Source organism: Alexandromys fortis, unplaced genomic scaffold (assembly GCF_014885135.2).
Source record: "Alexandromys fortis isolate MF-2015 unplaced genomic scaffold, M_Fortis_MF-2015_v1.1 scaffold_26, whole genome shotgun sequence".
NCBI classification, from domain to species: domain Eukaryota; kingdom Metazoa; phylum Chordata; class Mammalia; order Rodentia; family Cricetidae; genus Alexandromys; species Alexandromys fortis.
Window position 1 is genome coordinate 624,867 of NW_026067894.1, and position 18,030 is coordinate 642,896.

General features: G+C 53.3%; 1 protein-coding gene across 3 annotated transcripts; it reads left to right on the forward strand.

Moving 5' to 3' along the window:
- Positions 1-472: 472 nt before the first annotated feature.
- LOC126509058 (chloride channel protein ClC-Kb) lies at positions 473-11,933 on the forward strand. 3 transcript variants are annotated; one of them, XM_050154683.1, is made up of 19 exons: positions 473-572; positions 1,177-1,305; positions 1,720-1,848; positions 3,035-3,174; positions 3,541-3,618; positions 3,693-3,771; positions 3,910-4,035; positions 4,387-4,471; positions 4,565-4,666; positions 5,154-5,238; positions 5,493-5,666; positions 6,407-6,476; positions 6,640-6,750; positions 7,104-7,317; positions 8,978-9,111; positions 10,963-11,051; positions 11,204-11,287; positions 11,513-11,599; positions 11,886-11,933. In XM_050154683.1, exons 1-19 carry the CDS (start codon positions 473-475, stop codon positions 11,931-11,933), a joined length of 2,064 nt encoding a protein of 687 aa, XP_050010640.1. The 3 variants fall into 3 exon arrangements, with proteins under 3 accessions (XP_050010640.1, XP_050010647.1, XP_050010655.1); XM_050154690.1 differs by lacking the exon at positions 1,720-1,848; XM_050154698.1 differs by lacking the exon at positions 1,720-1,848 and having other exon boundaries at positions 3,050-3,174.
- Positions 11,934-18,030: the final 6,097 nt, after the last annotated feature.

Below are 18,030 nucleotides of genomic sequence, written 5' to 3' on the forward strand. Positions count from 1 at the left end.
GAGGCTGTGTCCGAGGGCCTTCAGCAGGACGCTCTGCCAGGTGAGGGACAGCTGGGTGCTAAGTGGGGCACGGGCTTGGACAGCACCTGCCAGGGCCAGTGCAGACGTGGAGAGGGAGGGTGTGGGGCCTTGAGGTGTTTGCCTGCAAGGATCTCCTTCAGGACTTGGGGGTCTTCTGGCTTCCAGAGGATGGCTATAGGACATCACAGCTGCCCTTGGGGACAGGCTATCCCTGGGCAAAATGACCTCTCTGAGTAGTAGAAACAGCCTAGTGTCTCAGGGGGTAGTAGTGGGAGTTAAAACAGGGAACTGGTTCTGATTAGGACTTCTAGGAGTGGAAGGACCCTATATATGCACAATACACACAGTTTTCCCTTGTATTTAAGAATCAGAGTACATTGGAATATTCTAGAAGTGGGGCACAGGTGCACAGTGGCTCACCAAGCACTGTCTACCTGTCGTCAGAGAAAGAATGGAGGAACTGGTGGGGCTCCATGAGGGCTCCTCTGGGAAGCCAGTGACTCTGCAAGAGCTGTGGGGTCCGTGTCCACGTGCCCGCAGAAGCATCCGGGGTAAGAACCGGGTCCCCTCCCCCTCAGAGTACGCACAGAACTACACTCCCCCTAGGCCCAAGAGCACCCTCCCCACTTCTGTGTGCTCCCAGATGACACGTGCAATCTCTTGGGTGGCAAGGGGTCTGCATGTTCACCCTACACCTGTCTGTGTAGCCAGAGGACAGAGAAAGAACACAGGTCTAGGCGCTGGAGGCCACAGCTAGAGGGGTGAGCTTTGAGTGGAGCTGGCAGCTGGTGCTGGGGATGCAACTGGGCACCCCTCCCTGCCGTGCCCTCTGGGATGCAGACCCTACCAAACACTGACTAGAGCGGCAATGTCCAGTTTTTCCAATCCTGCTGCTCCCTTTAACCGTTCCTCCAGGTCCCAGTGTGGAAGGAGATGGGGCAGGGGAGGTCAGGGGCCTTCTGTAGGATACAGGCGTGGCATTCACACCACACACGCTTGCCACAAATCATGCTGGATCCTCCTGTGATACGGTAGAGTCCCTCTTCATCATTTGGACCTCGGTCCTGGAAGTCCTACCCTGTCGTGCCTGGTCCTTCCTGCCCAAAGCCTGAGCAGCTCCCAGGGGAGGAGCTGTGACCCCAGTGTCCTGCCCAGGGGCCCTGGAGTGGGTGAAAGAGCGGCTGTTCCGTGTGGGCGAGGACTGGTACTTCCTGATGGCCCATGGGGTGCTCATGGCTCTGATCAGCTATGCCATGAACGTCGCTATCAGGAGCGTGGTCAGAGGTAAGGCCTCCTCCGCATGCACACCCCTGCAGTGATGGCGTTCCTATATGTACTTGGGATACCAGCTGGACCACTGGGGGCAGCGGGGGAGGGAAAAGGCTGTGAGTGATCAGGCCTGAAATTGAGCCTCACTTGGCCCTTGATTTGCTGTGTGTTTCTGGGCAGGTTCTGTGCCCTGCTGGGACTCCATCTACACAGAGAGGGTGGAGCCTCTGTAAATTGAGCTTGGCCACCCCTTCTCACCCACCTTCCTCTCAGCTCAATAGCCCTCGACCCCAGGCACAGTTTTCTCCTCTACTTCTCATTGGGTGGTCTTGAGCCTTTTCCTAGACTGTAAGTGGGCACAAAAGTCTGACCACCCCGCCCCAGGGCTGTAGAGGCTCTGGTGGCTCCCTGACTGCTGGGCATCTCCAGCGCACAAGTGGCTGTACAGAGAGATTGGGGACGGTCACCTGCTCCGGTATCTCTCCTGGACTGTGTACCCTGTGGCCCTCCTGTCCTTCTCCTCCGGCTTCTCACAGAGTATCACACCATCCTCTGGAGGTGAGTCATGGTCACCTACTTTCTGTCCAGCCTGCCTTGTTCTGCCGTCCCCATGAGTCCCAATCTTTTCCCATCCTGCTGAGGAAGCAGCCAGGCCACTTACGCAAAATCACACAAGGAGAAGGACAGCAGGGGACCCGGTACATCACCCTCTCTAGCTGACTTCCCTGGGCTCCTCTGGGCCAAGAAGGAGGGCTGGTTTCCATTCAGGACTATAGCCAATGGCCAGATTCCCTAGGACTCTGGAGTTACCTCCAGCTAGTCTGGGGGGAATCTTGAGAGTACATCCAACCCCCAGTTTCTTCTTCTGGAAACTGTTATGAATCCTAGTCATGGGAGGTTTGAGGCTGTTTTTGTGACTTTTCCTGGGGAGACGCAAGCATGTGCTCATCCCATATAGCGGCCCAACAACAGACCGAAGCAATGAATCCACATTAAGCAAACCATGAATTAGGCTGGAGAGATGGCTCAGAGGTTAAGAGCACTGGCTGCTCTTGCAGAGGTCCTGAGTTCAATTGCCAGCAACTACATGGGGGCTCACAACCATCTGTAATGAGATCTGGCGCCCTCTTCTGGCCTGCAGGCATACATACAGGCAGAACACCACATGCATAATAAACAAATTGGACTTACAGAGAGAGTATGGGTGATTCAAAAGCTTGAGCATCACTGAAAAGCCCACCCAGCATGGGCGGCAACTGGTGAAAAGTGAGCCTTATAGAAAATTCTACCAACTGGCAGAACATCATCCCTCCCCTGCAATTGTTGGTGCTGATTAAACCCTAGGGGAGGAGCCTTGTGAATCCTGTGAGTTTCAGGAGTTTCCTGTACCTTGTGAGTTTATTACATGAAAAACAAAAAGAAAAAAATTAAAGTCAAGGTCTTATTATATATCTAGATGGTCTGCAACTTGATACACATCCCAGGCTGACCTCGAACTCTTGGAGACCCGCCTGCCTCTGCTTCCTGACTGCTGGGATGAAAGGCCTGCGCCTCCATAGCCAGTTTATTTCTTGAATCTTAGCCATCCTCTCTCCCTGCTCTAGGAGGGAGTGTTTCAATCCATAAGGAACAGCTGCACAAGAGGGGCTCCCTAGGAAAGTGCCCCAAGAATGCTGTGCACACAGGGCGCACACAGAATTAAGGCAGACCCTCTCTCCCTCTGTTCTCTACCTATGTGGACCAGGGTCTGGGATCCCAGAGGTGAAAACCATCTTGTCTGGTGTGATCTTGGAGGATTACCTAGACATCAAGAACTTTGGGGCCAAGGTGGCGGGCCTCTCCTGTACCTTGGCAACAGGCAGTACCATCTTCCTGGGAAAACTGGTACAGACATGGGGGGCCCACTTACCGTCCTATTCTGCTGCCCTTTTCCATATTCCACAGTATAGCCAGCCTAAATTTGGTGAGCTCAGTCTTGGGGGAGCACATCCAGGTCCTCAAATGTGACAAAAACCATCTTGGAGTGGTTGGTGGAGGGTTAGGACAAGGATGTGATACGATCTATTGCTGGGCAAGGTTTGTGCCTTTGTTCCTTAGGCCCTAAGAAGGTAGAAGAAAGAGAAGGAGGTGGGAGTGGAGGAGAGAGAAGGAGGGGGAGGAGGAGGAAAACAGGAGAGGAGAGGAGGAAGTGGAAGGGTTGGGAGGTAGGGTGCCCCATCCCCAGCAGCACCCTACTGCCTCACCCTGCAGGGCCCCTTTGTGCACCTAAGTGTGATCACCGCGGCTTACCTGGGCCATGTGCGGACCAAAATCATCGGGGAGTCTGAGGTGAGAAGCACAGGGTTGGGTCTCCTTGGGGAAGGGGTGTAAGAGAGCTGAGCCCAGGATACTGTTCTTCCCAGAACAAGACCAAGAAAATGGAAATGCTGGTCGCAGGAGCAGCAGTGGGCGTGGCCACGGTCTTTGCAGCCCCCTTCAGCGGTAAGAGCTCCTTCACACACAGACACACACACACACACACACACACACACACGCACGCACGCACGCACGCACGTATGCACGCCCACTCTGTGTCCTGCAGCCAGGGGATAACGGTCCCCTGAGCTGTGTGTCCCCTAGGTGTCCTGTTCAGCATCGAGGTCATGTCCTCTCACTTCTCCGTCTGGGATTACTGGAGGGGCTTCTTCGCGGCCACCTGTGGGGCCTTCATGTTCCGCCTTCTGGCGGTCTTCAACAGTGAGCAGGGTCAGCCTCACATTGGGACTTGGTCTCTACCCTTCCTCTTCTGCGACTCCTCCCTCCGGCTCCTCTCTAATTCTGCTCCCTCTTCCACCCCCCTCCACTTCTCCTTTCTCTTCTCTGTCCTTCTAAGAGGACACAGGGTCTGACCTGCCTTAAGCAGGGATGGGGTGGGTGGAGAACCCTAAGGGCTGGAGGTGTTGAGTCTAGCTGGGACACTAGCCAGGTCCCTAGAATTGCAGGGAGATTCGGGGGTTGGGTCTGATGCTGTGTCTGCCTTGCCTGGGTTATATTCCGAGACTGGGTTTGGGTGGGAAGGCTGGCATTGGATTTCTACCTGCTTTCCTCTCTCCCCAGAGACCATCACCTCCATCTACAAGACCAGCTTTCGGGTGGACATACCTTTTGATCTACCAGAGATCTTCTTTTTTGTGACCCTGGGGTGAGTGGGGCCCCAAACCCTGAAAGCCATACACAAACTAAAGTGGTTCTGGCCTCACCCCCACTTTGGCCTCGCCCCCACTTCTGCTTCCAGGGCCATCTGTGGCGTTCTGAGCTGTGGGTACAATTTCTGCCAGCGATCATTCTTATTCTTCCTCAAGGCCAATGGGTTCACGTCCAAACTGCTAGCCACTAGGTAGGCTGGGCCTTTCAGAGGCTGGCCCCCTCCAACCTCCCATAAAGACCCACCCCTTTCACCAAACCCTTCTTTCCATTAATCCCCCAACGCTCCTCCTAGCTCACACCTGGTTTGTGGTCCCTTCAAGTCCTACAGCCACTGCCCCACTTATGTGAAAATTAAGCCCCTCACTGAGTCTTTCTGATTCCTGAATTCATATCCCCCCTCCCTATCCCTGCCTCTCCTTTCTCAACCTCAAACACACACACCTGCCTTTAGCATTCTGTATTCCCTAGGCCAGCATCCCAGTCCCTTTCTGTCCCAAACTCTCCTCCAGCCCCTCCCCTTCTCGCACCAGGTCTCCTGGTCTCAGTCCACCTCTGTCTTCTTGTGGGGAGGGCATCTGGAAGTCTCCCCCCTTCCTCCTCTGTAGTCCTTTCTTCAGTGTGGACCCCAAGGATGTGGGGAAGGAGAGGAGGAAAACTGGGACTCTCGTTCCCCACAGCAAGCCCTTGTACACCGCTCTGGCCGCCCTGGTCCTGGCCTCCATCACCTATCCACCCGGTGTGGGCCGCTTCATGGCTTCCCGGGTAAGGCGCACCAAGTTTGGCGGTGGCAATAGAAAACCCTCCTCTGTGGCCCCTCCATGTATACTTTCTCACCCAGTCCCCTGAAACCACCTAACAAAAATGTCTGCAGGTCATTTTTCAGATGACAAGGTTGTAGCTCCGCAATGGCAGAGCCATCCTCAGAGTCCCTAACTGGGAAGGGGTACGGTAGTTGAGGCTCAGATGGATGGCAGAATGGATGGGGACAGGCTGACCTGCCGCTGTCTCTGCCCCAGCTGTCCATGGAGCAACATTTGGAGACACTGTTTGACAACAACTCGTGGGCCTTGATGACCAAGAACTCATCCCCGTCCTGGCCAGCGGAGCCAGATCCCCAGAACCTGTGGCTGGAATGGTGCCACCCGCAGCTGACTGTCTTTGGGACACTAGTCTTCTTTCTGGTCATGAAGGTGATGGCCAGTCCTGGGTGGGAGGGGCTGCTTCCTGAGCTGAAGCCTGGAGCCCTGCCTCCTACATCCAGGTTGCTGATCTGACCATGGCCCACTGCACCCCTCAGAAACCCTCCCAGCCTCAATTGCTCCTCTCTTCTCTTCCTCCTCCTCCTCCATTTGAGGGGGGCAGTCTTGTTATGTAGTCCAGCCTTGTGACTTATGCTCCTCCTATCTCAGACTCCCAGGTGCTGGGTGACAGTGACGTCCCATAGCAACTAGTTCCCTTATTCCTTACAAAACTGTGTGTGTGCATGAGTGTGTACGTGTGTGCATGTGTGTGTGTGCACGAGTGTGTGCACTCGAGTGTGTGCCAGCACTCCATAGTATAATGTAGAGGTCAAAGGACAACTTGCAGAAGTCAGTCTTCTCCTCCCTCCGCATGGATTTCAGGGACCAGGCTGCAGCGGTCAGGATCAGGGGCAAGAGCAGTTACACACAGACCCTGGCACCCATTACTCTTGGAGATGGAATAGTTGCCCTCTGCTAAAGGTCAGCCTGAGCGAGGACAGGAACCCACTGGCATGTGCTCACACCCAGTGGGAGCTTTACTGAGGATTGCTTGGCTCTTTCCCCTGGTTGGCGGCACCTCTAGCGCCGGAGCTGCCGTGGGCCCTGGCCTGGGGCCTCCCATCCCTCCCTTTCTCTGTGCCCTCCTGTTTGCTTCTAACTCCTGCCATGTGGATCCAACCTCTCTATAGTTCTGGATGCTGATCCTGGCGACCACCATCCCCATCCCCGCTGGGTACTTCTTGCCCATATTTATCTACGGTAAGACCGGGGTCCCGAAGTTCTGCGAAGGTTCAGGGGCATGAGGGCCGTGGATTTCCCATACTATCTCCCTCCCAAAGTGTACTGGGGATGGGGCAGGGTCTGAGGGCCTTGGGGGGATCAGGTCAGCATGGCTATTTCCTTCACCCTGAGTCCGTGGCAGGAGCTGTCATTGGGCGCCTCTTGGGAGAGGCCTTGTCTGTCGCCTTCCCAGAGGGCATCGTGGTTGGAGGTGAGGTCAATCCCATCATGCCTGGAGCCTATGCTCTGGCAGGTGAGTGAACCTGGGACCAGCAGGTGGGCAGACCTCGTGGGTTTGACTGCAACAGGAGAAGTGCATAGTAGTCACTGACCTGCCCAATGTGTCCCCACTCCTCCGCAGGCCTGTCCACCCCCTCAGCCATTCCTTCCCCACAAGCCTTCCAGCTTTCTCTTGTGTTTCTTTTCTCCCCATCCACCACCTGCTCTGAATCCCTTTCCTCCTGCCATGACCAGGTACTCCTGACAGTTGCCAGGACGTGCTCTTTACGCATTGCTGGGCCTAACCACAGTCACACTATGCCCACCTTGCCCTCTGGGTGAGTTGGCTCCTGGCCTGAGTCGCCCACCGTGGCTCTGTCCCTGCAGGAGCTGCTGCCTTCTCGGGGGCGGTGACCCACAGCATCTCCACGGCGCTGCTGGTCTTTGAGCTGACCGGACAGATGGTTCACGCACTGCCTGTGCTGATGGCAGTGCTGGCGGCCAACGCCATCTCCCAGAGCTGTCAGCCCTCTTTCTATGACGGCACCATCATCGTCAAGAAACTGCCATACCTGCCGTGGATTCGTGGCCGCAAGATTGGGTGAGCCTTGAGCTGGCTGATGAAGTGATGATACCCAGAGTAGTCTGGGGGTGGAGGGATCCCCGGAAATCAGCAGCACAGCTGACTCCGAACTGTACAGGGGTCAGGCTGATACATAACTGCCCTCTAGACCTCGACATCCCCAGAGCCCCATGGGCTAGGTGAGGACCTAGGTCTCTGTCAGGCGAGGCTGATAGGGAATGAGCACCAGGTCAGGGAGGTCCTTCTCCTCCCTACCCCTGCTCTGATGGCCTTTCTGGGTGGTGGGCATGCAAATGGGCCCTGAGGTCCTTTCTTGACCAGACTGTACCCTAGCATCTTTGGTCCCCAAAGCGGCACAACTCAAAGGCTTCAAGAGTCACGGAGTCCAAGGTACAACTCCAAACAAGTCTCAGTTCAGATACACATGATCTGGGGCTGGAAAGATGGCTCAGCGATTAAGGGCACTGACTACTTTCCCAAAGGGCCCAGGTTCAAATCTCAGCACCCACGTGGCAGCTAACAACGGTCTATTACTCCAAGATCTGACTCTCATATAGACTTACTTGCAGGTCAAACACCAATGCACATAAAATAAAAGTAAATAATAATAAAAAATGTTACCTATGGTTCTAGCTGGGCCGTGGTGGTACACACCTTTAATTCCAGCACTCAAAAGACAGAGGCAGGTGGATCTCTGTGAGGTGGAGGCCAGCCTGGTCTACAAATTGAGATCCAAGGCAGCCAGAGCTGCTACACAAAGAAACCCTGTTTTGAAAAACAAAACAAAACAAAACACAACAACAACACTCGGGAGGCAGAGGCAGGCGGATCTCTATGAGTTCGAGACCAGCCTGGTCTAGTTCCAGGACAGGCTCCAAAGCCACAGAGAAACCCTGTCTCGAAAAACCAAAAAACAAAAAAAAAAAAAAAAAAAAAACACACACACACACACACAACAAGAAGAAAAGAATTGTGTGGTCCTCAACCTGGGGGACTGACCCCATTGGGCCAAGTGATCCTTTCATAGGGGTTGCCAAACACCATGGGAAAACACAGATACTTACGATTCATAAGAACAGCAAAATCAGAGTTATGAATTAGCAACAAAAATAATTTTATAGGGGCTGAAGAGATGGCTCAGTGGTTAAGAGTATTGCCTGCTCCTCCAAAGGTCCTGAGTTCAATTCCCAGCAACCACATGGTGGCTCACAACCATCTGTAATGAGATCTGGTGGCCTCTTGAGGCATACATATAGACAGAATATTGTATACATAATAAATAAATTTTTAAAAAAAGAAAAAAATTAATTTTATAGCCGAGTGGTAGTGGCACACACCTTTAATCCCAGCACTCTGGAGGCAGAGGCAGGCGGATCTCTGTGAGTTGGAGGCCAGCCTGGTCTATAGAATGAGCTCCAGGACAGCTAGGGAAGACAGAGAAACCCTGTCCTGAAAAACCAGGAAAAAAGTTATGGTTGGGGTCCACCACAGCGTGAGGAACAGTTAGCAGCGTTAGCACAGCTGCGAACCACTGATGTAGAACCTGTGGGCCCCTGCAAACCCATCCTAGAGAAACACAGGTCTCTCCCAGTAAGGCACCTTAGGATGACTCTGCCTTGTCCCAGGGGCCGGCATCTCCTCATCCCAGGGCCTGACGGGTGCCCACCTCTGCCCACAGCTCCTACCCAGTGACTGTGGATCACTTCATGAACTGTACCCTTACCACGCTGGCCAAGGACATGCCCCTGGAGGAGGTGATCAAGGTTGTGATCTCCACAGATGTAACCCAGTACCCGCTGGTGGAGACTACAGGTCTGTAGTAGCTGCCTGAGGGAAGGGGTTGGGCTTCCTTCCGCTATTCTTCCTCTAAGGCCCTCAGTGTCCCAGGAAGCAAGGGCAAGCATGACGTCAGATCTGCTCCCTAACCCAGGCTCTGCAGTTGAGTGGCCATGTGACACGGCGCTAGACCCTTCATTTCTCTGGGTTTCATTTCTTCGTGGAGAAAATGGACCTAAAAACCACTTCTGCTAGAGAAAGTGGGGTGATGTGTTTAAACTAAACATGAGGGGTGCTTGTAAGGTGGCCTGGGGCTGGTCCTTTGGACTCTGGGAACCAAGCCTTGTGTGTTAACTCAGACAACAGGGCTACTGCTAGGGTCTTCCGGAAGCTTCCTTTCTGACCCGAGTGCCATTCCCCTCCCCCACTCCCCACTTCCAGTTGCCTTTTTGAATGGCATTAAATCTTAGGGGGATCTATCCTGAGCACCTTCTCCAGTTCAGAAAGCACATTACCTAAGTGAAGAAGATAACCCAAGTAGGGAAGGAGCTACCTGAGCCCCACCAGGGCACCTATCCATCCACGTCCCCTCTCTGCAAATGAGGTGGGGTGCACACTCAGCAGATTGTTGGAGTCTGGTGCTCACTTGCCCTTGTGCAGTGAGCAACAGGCACAACATGGTCACCTATATGCCCCCATCGAGAAAAAAAAAAAGTCAGTCCTCAACCAGGGAAAGAGTGGTGGATGTACCTCTCGAGTTCTATGAACTACAGGGTCCTTGTATGAAAATATGGAGGTCACCATGGGTTCACACGCAAACGTCAGAAGCTTGGCCCTTCGCTTATGGGACGACTTTAGCATCACGGGAGAGGTCACGGCAAACACGTATTTACTTATTTCACATAAGGAAGGCCCTGCCAAGAGGCGTCACCTCCGAGAATTGGCTTGGTCGCAGAACTCCCACTGAGACAGACGCTGGCTCTGGATCCCCACAGTCCACCCAAGAAGGAGCTGGTTTCTAAAATGAGGGAGGGCACTTCTATCGTGTTATCCAGTTACAGACTGAATCCAGGGCCTCGTGCACGCTAAGCAAGACTGCTGAGTTACAGCCATGTCTAGTCCAAGTTTTTTGTTTTTTGGTGGGGGAATGTTTCAAGACAGGATTTCTCTGTGTAGCCCTGGCTGTCTTGGAACTCTGTAGACCAGGGACCTTGAACTCAAGAATTCCGCTTGCCCGCTTGCCTCCCAAGTGCTGGGATTAAAGGCATGTACTACCACCACCCGGCTAGTCTCAGGGTTTTTATTTCCTGGAGAGAAGAGAAAATATCAAGCTGAACCCTCAGTGAAGAATGCCCACCAACCCCATGATGCCTGTAATGCCCAGCATGTGTCCAGGCTAGCCAGGCTGGCTTAGCCTCAGCACTCAGTAGGACCAGCGCTCAGTAGGACCTCAGGTTACAGTGAGCCTCAGGGCTCACCCTTCCACTGAACTGACTCAGATTTTAAACAACTGGACTGAAAACAGAAGAGAAAGCCCAACTGTGACACCCAAACGCCCAAAGGCTGATGTCCCCAGCTTCCCCCTCCTAAAATGGGGGATGGGGGTGCCAGAATACCCGCTGACCCACTGGCAGCCTTGCCTAGATACCCTCAGCTGCCATGTCCATGTGGAAGCTGAATGGTTTAGGGCAGTAGTTAGCCCACCAAAGCCTCAGTTTCCCCTTCCGTAAGTGGGGTGATAAGGATTCTGAAAGACCACACACGCACGCACTCTGTAAGTTAGTTTCCTAAGACATGAGGGCACCCTGCGTGGTCTCGGCACGCAGTAGGTGCTCAGCGAATGTGATGTCTATGTTCATTACATGTCCTTCGTTCTGCACTGCCTAGAGTCTCAGACCCTGGTGGGCGTTGTAAAGAGGAACCACTTGGTGCAAGCCCTCCAGATGGAGCCAGCTTCCTGGGCTCCAGGCCAACAGGTGGGTCCTCCTGCCAGGTGTGGGGACAGGGTGGGAGTGTGAGCAGGGCTGTGAAGGGAGGAGATGGATAATCTCTTAGAGATAGGAGTTCGGAGATCAGAATCTAAAGCTGGTGGCTAGCCCAAGCCCCCACGGTCCTTTCCCGTCCCCAGCCCTGTCTCCAGGACATCTTGGCGGGTGGCTGCCCCATACAACCAGTGACCCTGCAGCTGTCGCCAGAGACCTCCCTGCATGAGGTAAAGGGGGAGTTAGAGCGTGGGGGTGGAGGTGGAGGCCTGATGGGGGAGGCTGGTTAATGGTGGACCGACCACCAGGTTCCTTCCAACGGAGGCTCACCCAGCTCCTCACACGGACTCTGGCGACCCCTAGTGGTCAGATTGCACATTGCAATCTGCTCACCAGGCACAGAGATTGGCAAACAGGCAAAGGGATACCAGCTTTTTTTCTCAATCCCTCTCCAGACACACAACCTCTTTGAGCTGCTGAACCTTCAGTTGCTGTTCGTGACATCACGGGGCAGAGCTGTGGGCTCTGTAACCTGGGTGGAGGTACTAGGATCTTGAGGGCGGGGCAGAGCTGAGGATGTGGGAGTGCCAAAGGTTAAGGCCTACCTGGGACTCTGATGTAACCCACTTTCCGGATGAGAGTGGCCACTGGGCCTGGGACCCCAGCCAACCCCCTGCTGCTCTCTGGGTTCATTGATATTAGTAATACATGGGGGCAGGCCCCTGCTCTAAATCTTTCCCAGGGGAGCCACCAGTGCCTACGCCCCTGAGGGTCAAGTCTTCCCCTCCTCTAACCACTCCTCCTCCCTGTCCTCTTCTTCTCTGTTAGTTAAAGAAAGCAATTTCAACCCTGACCAATCCACCCACCCCCAAGTGAGTCAAAAAGTGCATGTGAGTGTGTGCGTGTGCGAGTGTGTATGTGTGTGTGTGTGCGTGAGTGTATTGTGTGCGCGCGACTGTGTGTGTGAGCAAGTGTGTATGTGTGTGTGGCAGTGGGTGGGAGGGGCAGCCTGGGTGGGTGGCAGGGGGATGTCAGCGTGGGGGGGAGGGAGCAGCAGCCTTGAAGTTTGCAGCCTAGAGGGGACAATGGGGGGGGGCAGAAGAAGGGGGGCGGCTGCTGCTGCACAGCTCAGTTACCTGACACAGCAGAGCCCCTCCACTCAGCCAAGAAGGGAGCCCCATTGTTACTTCTCCCCATCCTGAAGGAGCTGAGAGTAAGTGAAGACATCAATGTGTCCCTGTCACCAAGGGGGACCCTTGTGCCTCCTGGGATCGTCTGTGGCCAACCAAGAACTTCGGAGAAAAATAAAAGTAACGTCTAGAGCCACTGTGCAGCCCTCTTCTCCCTTAAGGGTGTGCGGAGTTGGGGGGGGGGGGCTTCCGGGATCAAATAGGCCTCTCTCAGTGGCCCTTCTCACCATGGTGACAAAGGAGCCCACTTGAGTGCTCTATTGCTACGATTACTTTGATTGTCTGGACAATTATCACAGGGTAATCTGTGTCCCCCAAGGACTAAGTTTCATCTTACAGACTTGGCCTGTGTCCTCCCTACCCGCAATCCTCAGCTCAGGTACAGCAAAGCCGGTCTCATGCAGTTTATCCTCTTCAAGGGACAGCTCCAAGCTGACCACTGGGCACTCCAGCCCTTCCACTCAATCAGGTGACTGACTCAGCATAAGTCCAGGGTACTCCAATACTTCAAACCACCATGTCTGTACCCCAATCCATATATCTACTACAACCCTGAGTACTGAATGCCCTATCCCCCAAATAACACACACAGACCATGACCAATGAACACCTTGCCTGTCATGGCCATGCTGTGCCCTTTGCACTCCCCAAGTTTTTGTGCCCCCGATTCACTTAGATTCCATATCTACTTTCACCTTCCCATGTCCTATTTCCAGGGGATATGTCAGTCCTTGGGGATTTTGTCTTCAGAAAAGTCAGACCTTTCATTTCCTTTCTGACCTGGTTCCCACCCCCATCCCCACCTCCAGTCTATAAATCAACAGATATAGAGGGGAGTTGAAAAACAAGAGTACAGGGCTGGAGAGATGGCTCAGCAGTTAAGAGCACTACCTGCTCTTCCAAAGGTTCTGAGTTCAATTCCCAGCAACCACATAGTGGCTCACAACCATCTGTAATGAGATCTGGTGCCCTCTTCTGGCCAGCAGGCACACATGCAGGCAGAATACTGTACACATAACAAATAAATAAAACTTAAATAAAAAAAGAGTACAGAAAAGAAACAAAGAAAGGAAGGAAGATCAAGCAGTGGTGGCTCATGCCTTTAATCTCAGCACTTGGGAAACAGAGGCAGCCTGGTCTACATAACGAGTTCTAGGTCAGCCCAGGGCTACATAGTGAGTCCCTGTCTCAAAAAAGCAAAGCAAACAGGGCTGGAGAGATGGCTTAGCGGTTAAAAGCACTGACTACTTTCCCAGAGGACCAAATTCTTGGCATCCACATGGCAGCTCACAACTGTCTATCATGCCAAGATCTGACACTCTCACACAAACGTAATGCAGACAAAATACCAATGCACATACAATGAAAACAAGCAAATTAAAATAAAACAAACAAACCAACAAAAAGTTGACGGAAGACACCTGACAACAACCTCTCCCCTAGCATGGTGCATGCCACACTGATACACACACACATGCACACTAATGCACATATGAACATTTACACACATATATGCATACCAACCCACAGAACAAAAAAAGATGCTCCAGGGATGGAGAGATGGCTCAGGAGTCAAGAGTCCTTACTGTTCTTACAGAGGAGCTGAGTTTGGTTCCCACCGCCCTCATCAGGAGGGTCCTAACTGCCTGGGTCTCCTGCTCTAAGGCAGCTGCTGACCTCTTTGGGCTTCCGGGTGAGCTTGCACTCACAGTGTGCAACATGCACATACTCACTCACACACACACACATACACACAGTGGAAAATAAAGGAACTTTGGTTGTTTGCTTTTGTTGTTGCTGTTTTGAGAAAGGATTTCTCTGTGTAGCCCTGGCTGTCCTGGAACTCTCCTCTGTGGATCACGCTGGCCTCAAACTCAAAGATCCTCCCGCCTCTGCCTCCCAAGTGCTGGGATTAAAGGCGTGCGCCACCACCACCCAGCAAGTGTTTCAATTTTTTGTTTGTTTGGGGTTTTTTTGTTGTTGTTGTTTTTGTTTTTTCGAGACAGGGTTTCTTTGTAGCCTGTCCTTCTCTGTGTAGCCCTGGCTATCCTGGAACTCACTCTGTGTCCTTCTCTGTGTAGCCCTGGCTATCCTGGAACTCACTCTGTAGACCAGGCTGGCCTCAAACTCACAGAGATCCACCTGCCTCTGCCTCCCGAGTGCTGGGATTAAAGGCGTGCGCCACCACTGCCTGGCAAGTGTTTCACATTTTAAAAGGCAGTAGGATTTTTAGTCATACTATGTTTTGTGTTGTAATATTGATGGAGGTGGATCTGTCCCCCTTGACTAAAGGTCTTGAGTTCAGACCTAGTCACTCCTTCAAGGTTATGACAGGAGGTTTGCCCTAAGGTGTGGCTACTAACAGGACGTCTTGACCTAGGATGGGGTTACTTGATATTCATTGAGAAGATAATTACTTTGTTTGTTCCTTGTATCGTGGTAAAGAAGACTCTTGCCTTCCCCCTCCTTTCCGGAGTGGGATGTACAAAGCCTATGAGACATAAACGCCAGGTGAATCTTGGTATTACTGAGTGCCCTCCCGACTCTATCAGCTGTCTCTTCTCTATTTCTTTCTCAGTCCACACGCTCCCCACCCCCACCCCCAAGCATGGATGAATGTCAGGTGGGACCCGGCATGTGCTAGGTTAGGATCCAGCCATGTTTACACCGGCCTGGGCCCCTCAGTGGCAGGCTTCTCTCTTTCTCTCTCTCCCCTTTTGCCAATTGGTTCCGGAAGTTGCACCTGGCACCTTTTGGACCTCATGGAGCCTCCGTTTGTGTGGGGTTCCACAGACGTGAGCCTGTTCCACCTTGACTAAGGGTCAGAGAGTTTGACTTTACTTCTGCTCCTTCAAACTCATTGACAACAGGTGTGGCTACAAACAAGAAACCCTGACCTAGGGTGTGGTCACTTGGTGTTTTGGACATTAAGATGGCCCACAGAAGTGAATCTACTCTACCCTGACCAAAGGTCAGAGAATTCAAGCCTATTCCTGTTCCTTCATTTTAAGACAGGTTTGACCCAGGGAGTGGCTGCCTACAGGATAGTTGGTCTAGGGTGTATTTGCTACATATCCTGCCCAAAACATCAGGAAATAATGGCTAAATGTCTCAAGTATCGGAGTAGTAACTGTTCTGGTTGTCCTTTGTGTCTTGATAAAGCAGTCTTTTGCCTTCTTCCCCCCGCCCCTTTTGTAGTGGGGTATAAAAGCGTGTGCAACATAAAGGCAGGTGGATTCAGTATTCTCTGAGTGGCCCTCCCGGCACAGGTGGAATCAGTATTCACTGGGCAGCCCTCCCGGCGCTATCCTACGTCTCTGTTTCTTTCCTATCTCTGTTCCTGCCTGCATTTCTACCCCACATGCCCCTACCCTGGAACGTACGAACCCGCCATCGTTGGACCACTACAAATGTCACCCCAAAGTGTGACTTAGGACACATTTGCGGCCCCACTTTCCACAGGCTCCTCCCATACCCCATCACGTTCAGCCAAGCTACTGGGCCTGTCCGCAGGAGCCCCTGCGTGGGTGCTCATCCTTTCTCACTTCGATGTCAGCGTGATTCCGCGTGACGGCACAGCAGTGCAGGCTTCACGCATGCTGCACACTCAGGATAATATGGATTTGTGTGTGTGTGTGTCAGGGCACACGTGTGGAGTTAGAGGACAACCTGCAGGAGAGAGTTCTTTGCTTGCCTGCTGAATCCATCTTGCTCACCCAAGCAATTAATTTGGTTAATTTTTTAAATTTATATATATACACATACAGTGTGTGTGTGTGTGTGTGTGAGAGAGAGAGAGAGAGAGAGAGAGAGAGAGAGAGAGAGAGAGAGAAGAAGAGAGTGTCAGATTCCCTGGAGCTGGAGTTACAGGCAGATGTAGGAACCAAATTTGGGTCCTCTGCAAGACCAACAAACACTCCTAACCATTGAGCCATTTCTCCACATCACACCCACAGCGATTTATTTAAAAATTCTTTTTATTGGTGGGTACAGAGCCCATGCCTGTAATCCCAGTGCTTAGGAAGCAAAAGCAGGAGAATTTGGAGTTGGAGGCCAGACTGGGCTGCATAGTGAGAACCTGTCTTGAAAGCTAAGAGCTGGCAACGAAGCTAAGCCAGAGAGTACTGACCTAGGATGCATAAGGCCTCACGCTCGCTCACACCAACCCCTTGAGAAAAATTAAAGGAGTAAAGGCTCTTATTTATTTGTTTGTTTGTTTGTTTAGAGATGGCCTCTTGCTATATTGTTCAAATTGATCAGCAACTCTGGGCTTCCAGAAATGCTCCTGCCTCAGCCTCCTAAATGGGTGACATTCGGGTGCCAGTGAGTGTGCCAGATGGCCCTGTGATCTTGGGCAGGAAGCCCCACAGTTCTGCAATGCCATTTCTTTCAAACAGGACAACTGGCCATCTCCCTGGGTTTTGGAAGCTCTAAGTTTTGGGAAGGGCCCAGCTCCCAGGGACAATGGAGATGCCCTTCCGTGTGCCCACTCCTCTTCCCTGTGCGCACTCCCCTCCCCTGTGCCCACTCCTCTTCCCTGTGCCCACTCCCCTCCCCTGTGCCCCCTCCCCTCCCCTGTGCCCACTCCCCTCCCCTGTGCCCACTCCCCTCCCCTGTGCCCACTCCCCTCCCCTGTGCCCACTCCCCTCCCCTGTGCCCACTCCCCTCCCCTGTGCCCACTCCCCTCCCCTGTGCCCACTCCCCTCCCCTGTGCCCACTCCCCTCCCTGTGTCCCTGCACCTTCATCTGCTGCCTCCCTCCACTCTACTTTGCATCTCTCTGTTGAGCTCAGCTAAGAGACCAGACCCTGAAGCTCAGCTATAAGCAGAGGGGACCCTCCCTCACTGCCCTGTGTGTTCATCAGCTCCTACTCCCAGACCCGGACCTCAGGAATGCTCCAGGGCCCAGCGGCACAGATGGGTGCCCTCTGTCCTGCTCTCACACGTGGAAATACCCCCGTACCCCTTCCTCACCTCTCAGAAGCCATGTCCTTCGTGCTCTGTTGACCGGGGTAGTTCTGGTTGGCTTGTCTGGGACATTCTTTAGTGGTCATGGTAAATTTGAGCCTGGGACGGAGGGGGGGGGGGAGAGTGTTGATTGGCGGAATGCACACCTGTCCAGGTGCAGAGGCTCTCCAAACAAAGAGGCTGTGTTAGAGGAGCGCCAGTCGGGACCTCTGCCTGGTGCACCGAGAGGTAAGGAGCTGAGGGTGCCGAGGAAGGCAGGGACTTGAACTTGGGTGGGACATGCCAGGATCAGGACAGGCGGGGAGGGTGCAGATAGGAGCAGGGACAGAAGCTCTTTCTGGGTCTGGGAGCTTCCTGCTTCCCCTGGAACTAAGCTGAGGGACACAGGGCATTGAGGGCTGGGTATGGGGCATTAGAACCATCCATGGGGACCAAGTGACAGGGTCATCTCTGAGCAAAATGACTGCTCAGAACATTCTAGAGCCCCTGGAGGATGGCAGCAGGGAGCCCCAGCAAGGGAGAGGTTTCTGAAAGGAAATAGACCAAGCCCCCATCCCAGCTCCTTCTGGGTACAGCTAGAGCTGAGAAGTCCCATTTCGCATATCCAGCACACAGGCACCACCCAGAGAAGGCCCACGGAGACCACTGAAGGCTCCTGAGAACTCCCCGCACCAGCAACCCACACCCACCCACCCACCCATGAACATAGGGCTCTGCCTTCAACTCGGAAGGTGGAGTACTGGGGAAACCTAGACGTGGGATGTGGGTAAATAGTGCCTGCCACCAAGCAGCTGTCCCCCTGTCACCACAGAACCG

Bases quoted from the DNA above. Each gene is read 5' to 3' on its own strand.
- LOC126509058 (XM_050154683.1), top strand. From the start codon at position 473: ATGGAGGAACTGGTGGGGCTCCATGAGGGCTCCTCTGGGAAGCCAGTG. The intron at 6,477-6,639 runs GTAAGACCGGGG...AGTCCGTGGCAG, and splicing joins CTTGCCCATATTTATCTACG to GAGCTGTCATTGGGCGCCTC. The intron at 11,288-11,512 runs GTAAAGGGGGAG...ATCCCTCTCCAG, and splicing joins CAGAGACCTCCCTGCATGAG to ACACACAACCTCTTTGAGCT.